Source organism: Aegilops tauschii, chromosome 5, assembly GCF_002575655.3.
Source record: "Aegilops tauschii subsp. strangulata cultivar AL8/78 chromosome 5, Aet v6.0, whole genome shotgun sequence".
Taxonomy (NCBI): domain Eukaryota; kingdom Viridiplantae; phylum Streptophyta; class Magnoliopsida; order Poales; family Poaceae; genus Aegilops; species Aegilops tauschii.
In genome coordinates, this window is record NC_053039.3 from 540169431 (window position 1) to 540181841 (window position 12411).

The 12411-nt window shown below is 42.8% G+C and overlaps 1 protein-coding gene across 1 annotated transcript; it reads right to left on the reverse strand.

Moving 5' to 3' along the window:
- Window positions 1-7978: 7978 nt before the first annotated feature.
- Window positions 7979-9274, reverse strand: LOC109784155 (protein synthesis inhibitor II-like). Its single transcript, XM_020342748.4, has one exon. The coding sequence runs from the start codon at window positions 9243-9245 to the stop codon at window positions 8124-8126; it is 1122 nt and encodes a 373-aa protein (XP_020198337.1). The 5' UTR covers window positions 9246-9274; the 3' UTR covers window positions 7979-8123.
- Between the last annotated feature and the right edge of the window lie 3137 nt (window positions 9275-12411).

Genomic DNA, 12411 nt, shown 5'->3' on the forward strand with positions numbered 1-12411 from the left:
AAGCGTTCGTTGTATTGTTTAAGCCTCGTGGGTATATATAGTACATGGTCATATTGGAGTACAAGGCAAGGTAATATAATATTCTACGTTATCTTAATTTTTCTAATAATCACAATACTCAACGATCCGGTTATGCGCTATATATGAGCGTGATGCACAGGGTTTCATGTGATTGGGCCGGACAACTGGGCGCAAGCGAGCTGCTTTATGTACTGCGATTGTGAGGAATCAAACTCGTAACCTCTTACTGATTAATGCATGCTTCTAGCCACTAGAAAATTGCGTCCTCGTGAAAGATGTGAAGCACGAAATATTTAAGAACCACACTAACAATGTCGAGCTTTGAAACATTTTTGAATTGCTTTCAAAATGATTTCTTGAAAATTGCGAACAACTTTGTCGTTCTGACAATTTTTGAAATTTCAAACATTTAATGGAAAATGCAAACATTTTTAAAAACATGAACAATTTTTTAAGTTCAATTTTTTTCTAATGTGAATAATTTTTGAATTTTTGAATATTTTATAAAAACAAAAGAAATTATTCAAAATCAGGAACAACTTTCCAAGAACATGCAATTTTTTTGAAAGCGCAACCATTTTTTGAAACTCCGCTCATAATTTGGGAAAACCCAATTTTGTATTTGTATTTTATAAAAATAGGAATAATTTTTGAAACCCTGGACAAAATTTCCAAGCGGGAACATTTCACAAATTTTCAATCATTTTTTGGAAAAATTAGATCATTTCTGAAAACTGTGAACATATTTTACGAAATCATTTTTTAATAAAGTAAACAAAGAAGCATAAAAACAAAAAAAATATAAAAAAATTAACATGCAGAAAAGGAAACATAAAAATGAAAAAAACAAAAAACAAAAATTAAAATCCAAAAAAATAAAAACCATTAAACAGAAGAACTATAGAAAAAAGATTAAAACTCTTCACAAACCTTCTAGAAGGTTCCCAAAACCAGTTAATACAGTGCACTACCTACGCTAAAACGGTCCTGCGGAGAAAGAGCGCTTGCCTCGCTCGTCGTGTGCGTCCATTCGACAATCGACAATCTACCGCAACGATCGCGAGATAGGATTGATCATTCCTTCCCAGATATGTGCTCGGTTTGGGGGTGTCCGAGCAGGACGGACATAGGAGGACGATTTGGCTGATTTGGTTAGATGGGCGTGACTATGCTTCCCTTAATGCAAGGTGGTAGCTAGCCTCGCCAGCATTCACAAAACAGGAGCCGGTAATGGACTGACTAAGGAAGTGTGTTGCTAATATCGTGATGACATCCCATCATTTTTGCGCCTTCCACTTTATATATTTATTATAAATTGATATGTTTGAAAAACTTATATAGTTTTTATATAAAGGCGAATCAAAAAATGTTAATGCGATACAAAAAAGATTGGTTAACGCAATTTTCAAAAAATGTCGGTAGTGTTGAAAAGAATGTTTGTGGAAATGAAAAATTTGTTAATCATGTATTTGAAAGTGTTAAATGTGTATAATTTTTTTGATGTGTACAATATGTTAACCCTGTACTGAAAACTGTTAAGCATGTATAATAAAAATGTTTCTAATGTACACAAAAAATGTAGAATCTGTATGAAAAAGGTAGATAGCAAAACATATATCTGAAAAAATGTTAATCATGTATTTGAAAAATGTAAACAGGCATAAAAATTGTTTGTTATATATACAAAAAGTGTGCCATCTGTTTGAAAAAAAGTAGATACCAAACTATATGGGTGAAAAATGTTCCCAAATTCTTCCCGGTGCACGCGCATCATCTGGGCAAAACGGGCGGCCGGTCTTGCATGCATCTATGTGTTAATTTTTTTTGTCTTCTAGTGCACGTGGCTGTTAGTATTAAATGCGAATACACTGATTGCCACATTCCGAAAAGAACAGATCCACACATTTATTTTGGAGTTCTAAATTTTAAAAAGGCATATCTTTTAACCGCTCGTCGGAATTCAGATCCGTTTTCACTGCTGGAACTCTTGCGACGAGATCTTTGAAACTAGATCCCGCATGAGTATATTTCGACGAAATTTTTTCGATGCCAACTTTTGTGCTATATGGTGCAACTTTAGTACTGTATTGTGCAACTTTAGTACTACATCGTGCAACTTTTTTCAAAACTTATTTTTGAATCTGCATGATTCAACTTCCTATGAGATTGCAATCTAGCAACCACGACAACTTTGTTGTGCAACTAGTCTACTGTCCCGACCAACTACCTAGTAGTCGATGTGCAACCCTCGTTCGTTGACTTGTAATGTAGTCTAGTCGCACACACATATGCTCAGTTGGCTTGTAATGTAGTCTAGTTGCACACATATTAATGTTTAGTTGGCAGGACTATTGGCACACACATATGCTCAGTTGGCTTGTAATGTAGTCTAGTTGCACACATATTGATGTTTAGTTGGCAGGACACTAGTTGCACACACATATGCTCAGTTGGCGCGACAATGTAGTCTAGTTGCACACGCATTGATGTTTAGTTGACAGGACTATTGGCACACACATATACTGAGTTGGCGTGGCAATGTAGTCTAGTTGCACACACATTGATGTTTAGTTGGCAGAAGGATTATTGGCACACGCATATGCTTAGTTGGCGCGGCATGTAGTCTAGTTGCACATATATTGGTATTTAGTTGGCAGGAAGACTAGTTCGTCGAAACATCCTCATATGGGATCTACTTTTGAAGAACACGTCGCGAGGTTTCCAACGGTGAAAACGGATCTTAATTCCGAAGCGCGATCTAAAAGTTATGACTTTTTAAAAATTTGAAAACCCAAAATAAATGCGTTCATATCTGTTTGTTCTTTGTAATACTTTTCTAGTACGTGATACTTTTTCTAATTAGAATTGTTTTATCAATTGGAAGGGACAAATTACCTTTTATGGATTAGGGATCAAAATTTTCTGTTTTAGACCGGCCGCTCGGGACGACTAGCGAGCAGCCGGCCGCTCGCTAGATCGGTCCAAAAATGTTAACCATGTATTTAAAAAATGTTAATTGAGTATAAGAAAATGTTTCTACTATATACAAAAAAACGTACAACCTGTATGAAAAAGTAGACCTCAAAACCTATATATATAGGTTCTACCATTGGGTGGTAGTTACCTCCACCCTCGCAGCCCTCCGATCTCACCCATGCACATCCGTTGATTAACGGGTTTTGGTTTTTAAAAGTAGACAGATTTGTCTACCCGATTGAAAAAACCAGCCGCACCCTCCCGATTTATGCGGCCAGATAATTGGCATAGATAACTACCTCAAGTCAAAAGACGAAGCTACCGTTCCAATCATATCCCTCGTGATCCGGCGCGTCATATTTCACGGCCAAGAGGTAACCATCGTGATCCATTTCTTTCATCCATCTTGTTTTGAATAGGCATGTTAATCTTAGATCCATCTCATTCTAATTCTCTAGATCTAGCATGTGTACATGTATTCTTTCTTTTTTTGTTCGTCTGATCGTGGTCTTTTTTCTGTGCGCGATTAATATGCAGGCGCTCGTGGCGGTGGCGGTCATGAAGATGTACGGCTGCACCAACCACTGGCTGCTCCGGTGTGGCCCGGTGACGATTTACCTAATACTATCTGGCAGTGCGACTACTTATGGGTAACGGCTCCGCGCGGCGGCGACGGCGACGGCGACTAGCGGTTGTACACGGTCACCGTTCCGGCAAGGTTGCAATCTTACAGACATCTAGACATGGCTGGCAGATGACTGCTCAGTCATCGCCGGCGGCGGCAACAACGGCGAGGCTCCACATCGCCGACCGGTGGCTGCTCCGGCGTTGGCGTGACAGTGACTTCGCCCTTACATATTCCATACTCCGATGTGTATATCATGTTATAGATCTATACACGCACGTGCACAAGCATGCACCACAACCAGGCAAAGGGACTACGTGCTAGTGCTCACTTTTTGCTTCAGAGTGTACATGCATAGATATTTCATTTTGCTTCAGAGTTTAGTACGTGCATAGACACTTCGTTTTGCACCGCAGATCTATGCACTTTTGCTGCCAAGCAATCTCATCACATATTGTACTTGTACATGTAGAGGGAACCTAATGAATATACTTCTTTCAGTATCTCTAATATCTACAAGTATTCCTTTATTTAGAGATACTTCTTATATTTGGAGCATATACTCTTTCTCATTGTTTTTTAGAGATACTCAATACTTTCTTTAAAACATTCTCTCGCCAGATACTCTATTCTTTATGAAATACATGTACTCCGTACTACTTTTTTTTGACGGAACCATACTACTTTATTTTTATACTACAATACTACATACTACCTTGTCTTATGAATATACTCCCTTTTTTGTGTGAATTTATGAATGTACTTTCTATATTAATGTTGACGTATAATGTGCTGCCTAGTCTTTTTCATCTTTTGGTTGCATTGGCTAGAGCATGCACTTCTACATGGTATCGGAGCCAAGAGGTCTTGAGTTCAAGACCCGGCTGGCGCAATTAAATTGCAGCCCACTTCCGGTCCACGTTTAGGCCTGAGGGAGCCACACGTAAGGGCATGTATAATGTGCTGCCTAGTCTCTTCCATCAGATCGGTCTTTTGGTTGCATTGGCTAAAGCATATACTTCTACAATTAAAGGGCATGTCTAAGACACACATACTGTATTAAAATATGTGTCATGCACAAAAAAATACATGGTCCACACTCTTAATGGAAAATATACATATACAACGTACTTCATACTTTGCTAATTATATGCTAAACTCATACTCCAAGTATACAGTAGTATACTCCATGCGGCTAAAAAGTAGGTATGTACTAATAGTGTTAAGATTTTTTAAGGAAATTTATAAGCTCATACTACATATATACTCCATAGTCCATACTACCTATTTGGCTATTTCTAAGAAAAAGTAGGTACGTATTCATTAGGAATTTTTCTTTCAGTCTACAAGAGTAATCAGCGTATACTACTGATTTGGCTATTTCTAGTAAAAGGTAGCTACATATTCACCAGAAAATTTTCTTCCACCGAACAAGAGAATGATTAGCGTCAACGTGGTTATCCGATAGATTGTCTGTTCACGTACGTAGGCTGGAATTGAGGAGGTCGTTGAACAAACGCATCACCTGCCGGATTATTTTATTAGTATAACCTAAATTAATTGCCACAGTTTGGATTTCACCACACCCGTTAAGCCAATCTCTCTGCCCGGTTGAGTGCAATGGTGGAGGACACGTGGAGGACAAACAAGTAGGTGGTAACTACAACCGGTGGTAGATATAATTTGTTATATATATATATACACACACACACATATACATATATATAATGTTAATCATGTATTTAAAAATTGATAAAAAAGTGAAGACAAATATAAAAATAAAAATAAAATAAATTACAAAAATGAAAAATGAAAAAAATGATCACATATTAAAAAAAATGTAAACATGTATTTAAAAATGTTCCTGTTGTATACGAAAAATGTAAAACATACAAGAAATAAAGTAGACATCAAAACATATATTTTGAAAAGAATGTTAATTATGTGTTTACAAAATGTTAGGCATATATATATGTATCAAAAGTGTACATTTTGAGAGGAAAAAAATCGGTACTGCCATGGAGAAATTGGTCAACTTGCATTTGAATTTTTTATTGTGTATTTGAAAAATGGTTCAAAACATGTATTTTAAAAAAGTACATGATGTATTAAATGTTCAATATGTATCATATTTTTTTAACACGTAACAGAAAATGTACATTATGTAATGAAAACAAGTAGACGTTAGTTGAAAAAAATTAAGAAACCCGATGAAAAGCAACAAAGAAACCAAAGAAAAGTGAAGAAACCCGGGAAAGAAACTAGGGAGACCAAAGAAAAAAAAAGAATTTTATTTTGATGAAAACTAATGTAAACGAGTGAAAGTGAAAGAAAGAAAATAAAAACCAGAAATAAAAAGAAAAAGAAAACCAGGAAAGAAAAACATAGAAAGAAGAAAGAAATGAAAATCGGATAAGGCAGGAAGGGAGCAAAAGGAAACCACACAAAAAACCCAAAAAACCAAAGAAAAACCAAAATGGATGCGAAACAGTGGAACCAAGAAAGAAACACATAAACATAAAAAAGGAAAAATAAAAAAACAATTTAAATCGTGAAAGAAGCTCAGAAGCCCGATGATAAAAAATGAAAACCGAAAAACACCGGTGAAGAATAGAGAAAACCCAAAGAAAAAAAATGAAGCGAACGCAGCCAGTGACAACAAGTGAACGAACGAACACGCGGAAATGTGCCGGCCTAGTACTATAGCAGGTAGGGAAAAGCTTCAGGCGAGCGGAGGTAGACCTTAGTATAAGCGAGATATAGCTTCTACGCGGTTAATTTATTTTTTCGTTTCTTCTACCCGAGCATTGTCCGGGCTGTCCGTCCGGACTTATGGGGACAAAAAGTCCGATTGGAGATGTTCTAATTTAACTGTTTCCATTTATTGATTTAACATAATTATTCGAATTACACTACTCACTGCACGCAGAACATACATACCAGACTATGTACACACATAAAGGTGCCATGGACAAAGGTGGCCTAGGAGTGAAAGATCTATGCAAACAAAATATTAGCCTCCTTGTCAAATGGTGGTGGAAACTTGATACTCAAGAGGGGCTTTGGCAAGATATTGTTAAAGCCAAATACTTGAAAAGGGATACGGTTGCCACGGTGAAGAGTAAATTTAGTGATTCTCCTATTTGGAAAGATATTATGGAAGTAAAAGAATACTACATGCAGGGCAGAACAATTCATATTAACTCTGGGAATGTGCCGCGAGTCTGGGAGGACTCCCTGAATGGTTTGCCCCCTATGCGCATACAGTATCCTCAATTATTTAGCATATGTACTTTGCCTGATATCACGGTTGCTAAACTTTGGGGGGGGGGGGGGGGGGGTGGAGGCTGGTGACATGTTTCGCAGAGGGCTTAACCCCCCTCTTGACAATATGTGGAATGTGATGCGCACGACGGTGTTGAATTCTATCTCTTCGGCAGAGCCAAACCAGGTTGGCTGGGCTCCTGGGCCTAAACGTCGTTTTACTACAAAAACCATGTATAAGATGCTTGAAACCAACCTTGCAGGATGCGATTTCCGGTGGATTTGGAAAGCCAAAATCCCCCTAAAGATCAAAATCTTTATGTGGCAGTTGTTCCAGGACGCTGTTTTGACTAGAGATGTTATGAAACGTCGCAAGTGGCCTGGTAATGCTAAATGTTCTTTTTGTGCTGCTCGGGAGACGGCACAACACCTCTTTTTTCCTTTGCCCAATTTCTAGGATTATCTGGCGATCGGTGGGGGCGATCCTGGGCACCGACCTATGCCCCAACAACCTTTGGCAATACTATTCTTGGTGCTATATCTATCTTCCTGATGGTGCAAAGTTCTATACTTTTGGACTAGCTGCCATTTGTTGGGCTATTTGGAACTGTCGCAACAGGGCCACCTTTGAGTTTAAACTGCCTAAAACCCCTTTTGAGATTGTGTTCTCCGCTTGTGTCTTCATTACCTACTGGGCAGGTCTCTTGAAGAGGGCGGACGGTGAGGCGATGGAGCGGGGGTCGCAGATGCTGAGGAACAACACAAGCAACATGATGATGATCTGCGCTGCTGCGACGGAGGATTCGGCGACGACTTGAGGATCTGCTTCAGCTCCGTTCATCTCTTCTTCGCCTTCCGGTTACCTGTCCAGGAGGACATGCTGCTTTTGTTTTGACTCCTGCGCGAGGTTGTGACCTGAGGGGTCTTGTATTTTGCAAAGTCTGATGCTGGAGTTGTTGGTTCGTTTGAGATATAGGTGTCGTCAGGTTTTCGCCCCACAGCAGGTGTCTCGTAAACGAGTTCATGTGGTGGGTTTCCCGACGATGCGTTAAACTCGCTTTCCCCTTTCCTGCTTCCTTCTTAGTTCTGTCCTGGGACAATGTACTTCCGTTATTCTATTAATGGAAAGGGGTAATCCCGGTTCAAAAATAAATGTACACACATAAAGCAAAGTATAATCGCTCGTAGGATTTCTGTGCCCTGAAAGCAACAATCCATCCACCTACACACCAAGCTACTAGTAATTTGGAGTCCCACGAAACAGCTGCAGCGCCTTGTCCCTGGCCGTCCCGCCCTCCACGGCGACGAACAGCAGGATCCCCAGCGTGGCGGCCGCCTGGTCCGCCGTCTTCACCCCCATCTTGTCAAACGCCGTGAACGTTGCCGGGCCTTCAGGAGCTGATTTTTCCGGGCCTTTCGGCGTTGGCTTCTTGTCTTTAGAGTTCTTGCTAGTAGATGCGTCTCCATATTTATCCGTCTTCAGCAGCGCCGCGGAGAGGTCCTGCCACCCGTTCACCTGCGCCTTCATCTCCCCGGTGATGGTCCCTTTGTTCTTCGCCGCCCTCGGGTGCATCAGGCCGGCCACGAACCCCGACACGGTCTGGAACCGCGCGGCCTCGTTCACCATGAGCAGCAGCGCCACCACGGCCTCCCTCGCCTGCTGCTGCTTGGCACCGGAGCCGGCGTCGGCCGCGGTGCGCGCGGCGAGCGCGTTCACGGCCTCGGCCATCTGCTGCGGGCCGAGCGCGACGCCGGCCAGCTTGTCCGTGTCGCCGAGGAGGTCGCGGTAGGTGCCGCCGAAGCCCAGGTGGGTGGCGCCCGCGATGATGCGGGGCGTGAGCTCCCACCACGTGCCGTTGCTGCTCCGGAAGCCCTCCAGGTAGAGGTTGTCGGCCCGGATGGCGAGCGTGAGCGTGCTGGTCCGCGTCCTGAGCACCACGTGGAACCACCGGCGCGGCGGGGTGCCGGGCGGGTCCGCCGGCGGCAGCACGGGGACGTTGTGGGAGTAGTGCTTCGTGTTGGCGACCCTGCTGCGGATGCCCGCGATGAAGCTGGTGTACTTGTCGCTGCTCTCCACGTCGAACGACGCCACGAACCGAGGGTTGGTTGCCATGGTTGGATGAGATGGACGAACTAATGCGAGATCGATGATGGGAGGATGGACGAAGAAGAACGAGTTGGCGATGAATTTATAGGCAACAGGCGCGCATATATGCTTGCTAGTTGAATCAAAGAAGAAGCCAAGGCCAACTTCGATTTGCAACACAGCGCAGCTGGTCATGCCTGGGATGTATGGAGACGTCTTGAAGGCGACATCAGTCAGCGTGGAACGGGTCGCGGCATGTTGAACCGGCGACATTTCTCCGGAAGGGTGGACCAAGTCTGGCACTTTGGCCTCAAATACAAGTTGCGTGATGGGAAGATGCAAAATTTACATAAGTGATGATCGTGTGAAGCATATATACGGTTCAGACCTTGAGATTGATGTGACAAACAGCACTAAATTGTAAATCCAATAATGCATCTAATTTGACTTCATTCTATTACCTCCGTCCAAAAGTTCTTGTCCGAGATTTGTCTAGATAAAAATCCCGTATGGAGTGACCCCTACTGAATTGCCAAAATGGTTATTGTTCTGGTCCAGCGGGAGGCCACTAAGGGTGTGTTTGGATTGTGGCCAATGTGCAACCTACCAAAAATTTGGTTATGATCCAAAGATTGGTTTTTATTTGGATGGTTGCCAATTTTTTGGCAATGCCAATGAATGCTAGCCAACTCTAGTTTTTTTTCACTGTTGACCAAATCATGGGCAGCGAAAACCTCAACCAAAATTTTGGCTAGCCAATGCTTTGGTGGGGCAATCTTGGACACAAACCAAACACACCCTAATTACCTATCTTTTGGGCTAGCACTGACAGCAAGACTGCGCCTACAAATTTTATAGGTCTTCTAGATATATCTTCCCACTATTACTAAACCACCAACGCCTCACTTTTTCGGTTAAGTCTCGTAATATTTCTCAGCAATTAAATGTTTACCATCAACTTCCTTTGGTGGCTGATAGTTTCATAGATCTGCCAGCCAATGGATCCAGAGGTGGGATTCTGATTGCTTGCTAAGATGATCACGAGATAATGGCTGAGCCGCTGGCAATGGGACTGCACTCAGTGTCGGGTACTGTTAGAAACAAAACTAATGGAATGACTTGGTCGATCTGTGGGGTGTATGGGCCATAATCGGAGGACAAAGTAACATTCATTGATGACCTAAAGATGATCAAGCAACATATGTTACCAAGATGGAAGGTACTAGGAGATTTTAACATGATATGCAAAGCGAGGGAAAAGAGTAACAACAATATTAACTTGCAAATGATGGGAAGGTTCAGGGTGCGATTGATGATCTAGAGCTGGTTGATTTCCCATTGTTTGGGAGGAGATTCACTTGGTCCAATGAGAGGGAGAACACCACGCTCACTAAGATTGATAGGGTCCTGGTTACTAGCGACTGGGAAGCTAGGTTTCCTCATTTTCAGCTGTCACCCGCCTCCACCAATGTTTCCGATCACTACCCGCTTGTGCTGTGAAGGATGGAGGTGACCCGCTGCACTGCTTTTCAGAGGTCAATTAACTACTGGAGCTTACACTGCAGATACTACTTATTAAAGGGCACACATTTCAAGACACCTTCAAGCTACTGAAATTGAAAAGCAATGATGTTATACTGGGTTATGATTGGCTATATCGTCACAGAGAAAAGCAATGGTTGTTCGGGGATAGGTCCCGCAATGAAAGTATTAATAAATCTAAAGTAGATTGGCAAGAAAGAATTTGAGAACCACTAGTTAAACTGCCCAGACTTTGCGAAGGTGGTGCAAGGCGCTTGGTCGAAGGAAGTCAGGTCTCGAGATCCCATCAGAGTTCTGCACACGAAGCTGTCGTGGACAGCCAAGGCCCTAATAACATGGAATAAATAGAAGATGCGTTGAACCGTCTTCATATCGGCACTAGCCAGCGATGTGTTTTTCAGTCTGGATTTGGCTCAAGAGGAGAGGACACTTTCAGAGAGGGAGAGGCAGCTGTGTGCGTGGCTCAAAGCTAAACTATTGGGATTTGCGGCAGTGGACAGGGCTAGATGGCGACAAAAATCACGAATGACTGAAATTAGGGAGGGTGATGCAAGCACACGTTTCTTTCACTTGAGGGCTTCAAGGTGAATGTGCAAGAACTACATCCCACAACTAAACGGTGTCGATGACCCAGTCTCAGAGCATGCAGGCAAGGCCAAACTTCTTTTTGACGGGTTCAAGGATCTCATCGGAGCACCATTCGTTCGAACTGCCAAGCTCAATTGGGATATGCTCGGGCTTCCGTGCCGTGATTTGAGTCATCTGGAGGGCATTTTTTCAGAACAAGAGCTGCCGACAGCAATCCAGGATACTCATGGGGAAAAGGCACCGGGGCCAGACGGGTTTACTGGGGCCTTCTTCAAATCTTGCTGGGAAACAATAAGATAGATCTGCTGGCGGCTGTCAATTGTGTGCACAATTGGAGAGGGCAAAACTGGCACATATCAACATGGAAAATGTAATGCTTTTGCCTAAGAAGGAGGAGTGCAAGACGCAAGTGATTTCAAGCTTGATGCATAGCATACCAAAGTTGGCGAGCAAGATGTTAGCAACACGTTTGGCACCTGAGATCAACCACCTTGTCACGCACAATCAAAGTGCCTTCATCCACGGGCGTTCGATCCAAGATAATTTTCTGTATGTTAGAAATGTGATCAAGGCTGCTCACTGTGCCAGATATCTCCTAGTGTTCCTTAAGCTCGATATTGCCAAGGCATTCAACTCGGTCTGTTGGGGGATTTCTGCTTGACGTTATGGAGGCAATGGAATTTGGACAAAGATGGAGGGATATGATCTCTTTGATCCTCTCCTCCTCCTCTACAAGGGTATTACTGAATGGATCGCCTCGAGCCCCGATTTTGCATAGAAGTGGACTGCGGCAACGGGATCCGTTGTCGCTTATCCTTGCCATGGAGTCACTCCAGAAACTGTTTTCCCTAGCCATAGAGAGGAATATCCTCTCTTCGCTCACTATCCGGCTTGCACGCTTCCAATCCAGCTTCTATGCCGATGACGCGACTCTTTTCATCAACCCAGTGCCTCAGGACTTTGCTGCTGTCCAGGCAATCCCGAACCTCTTTGTTGATGCTTCGGGGCTGAGAGCAAACATTCAGAAGATGGTGGCTTATCCTGTGTCATGTGTGGGCATTGATTTGTGGCCTCTGATGGCTGATTTTTGCCGGAAACTAGGTGCCTTCCCTTGTCAGTACCTCGGTTTGCTGCTCGGCATGCGAAGGCCAAGGAGAGTTGAGACGCAACCACTGATCGATAAGATTGCGGGCAAACTGGCTCCCAGGAAGGGACGAATGCTTAACAGAATGGGCAGACTGGTGTATACCAACTCTATGGTCATGGCTACGGGCACATATTTTTTGACGACCTTCCTGTCGGTGTCAAA

Excerpts from the sequence above, each read along its gene's own strand:
- LOC109784155 (XM_020342748.4), bottom strand. The coding sequence starts at position 9,245 with ATGTCGCCGGTTCAACATGCCGCGACCCGTTCCACGCTGACTGATGTC.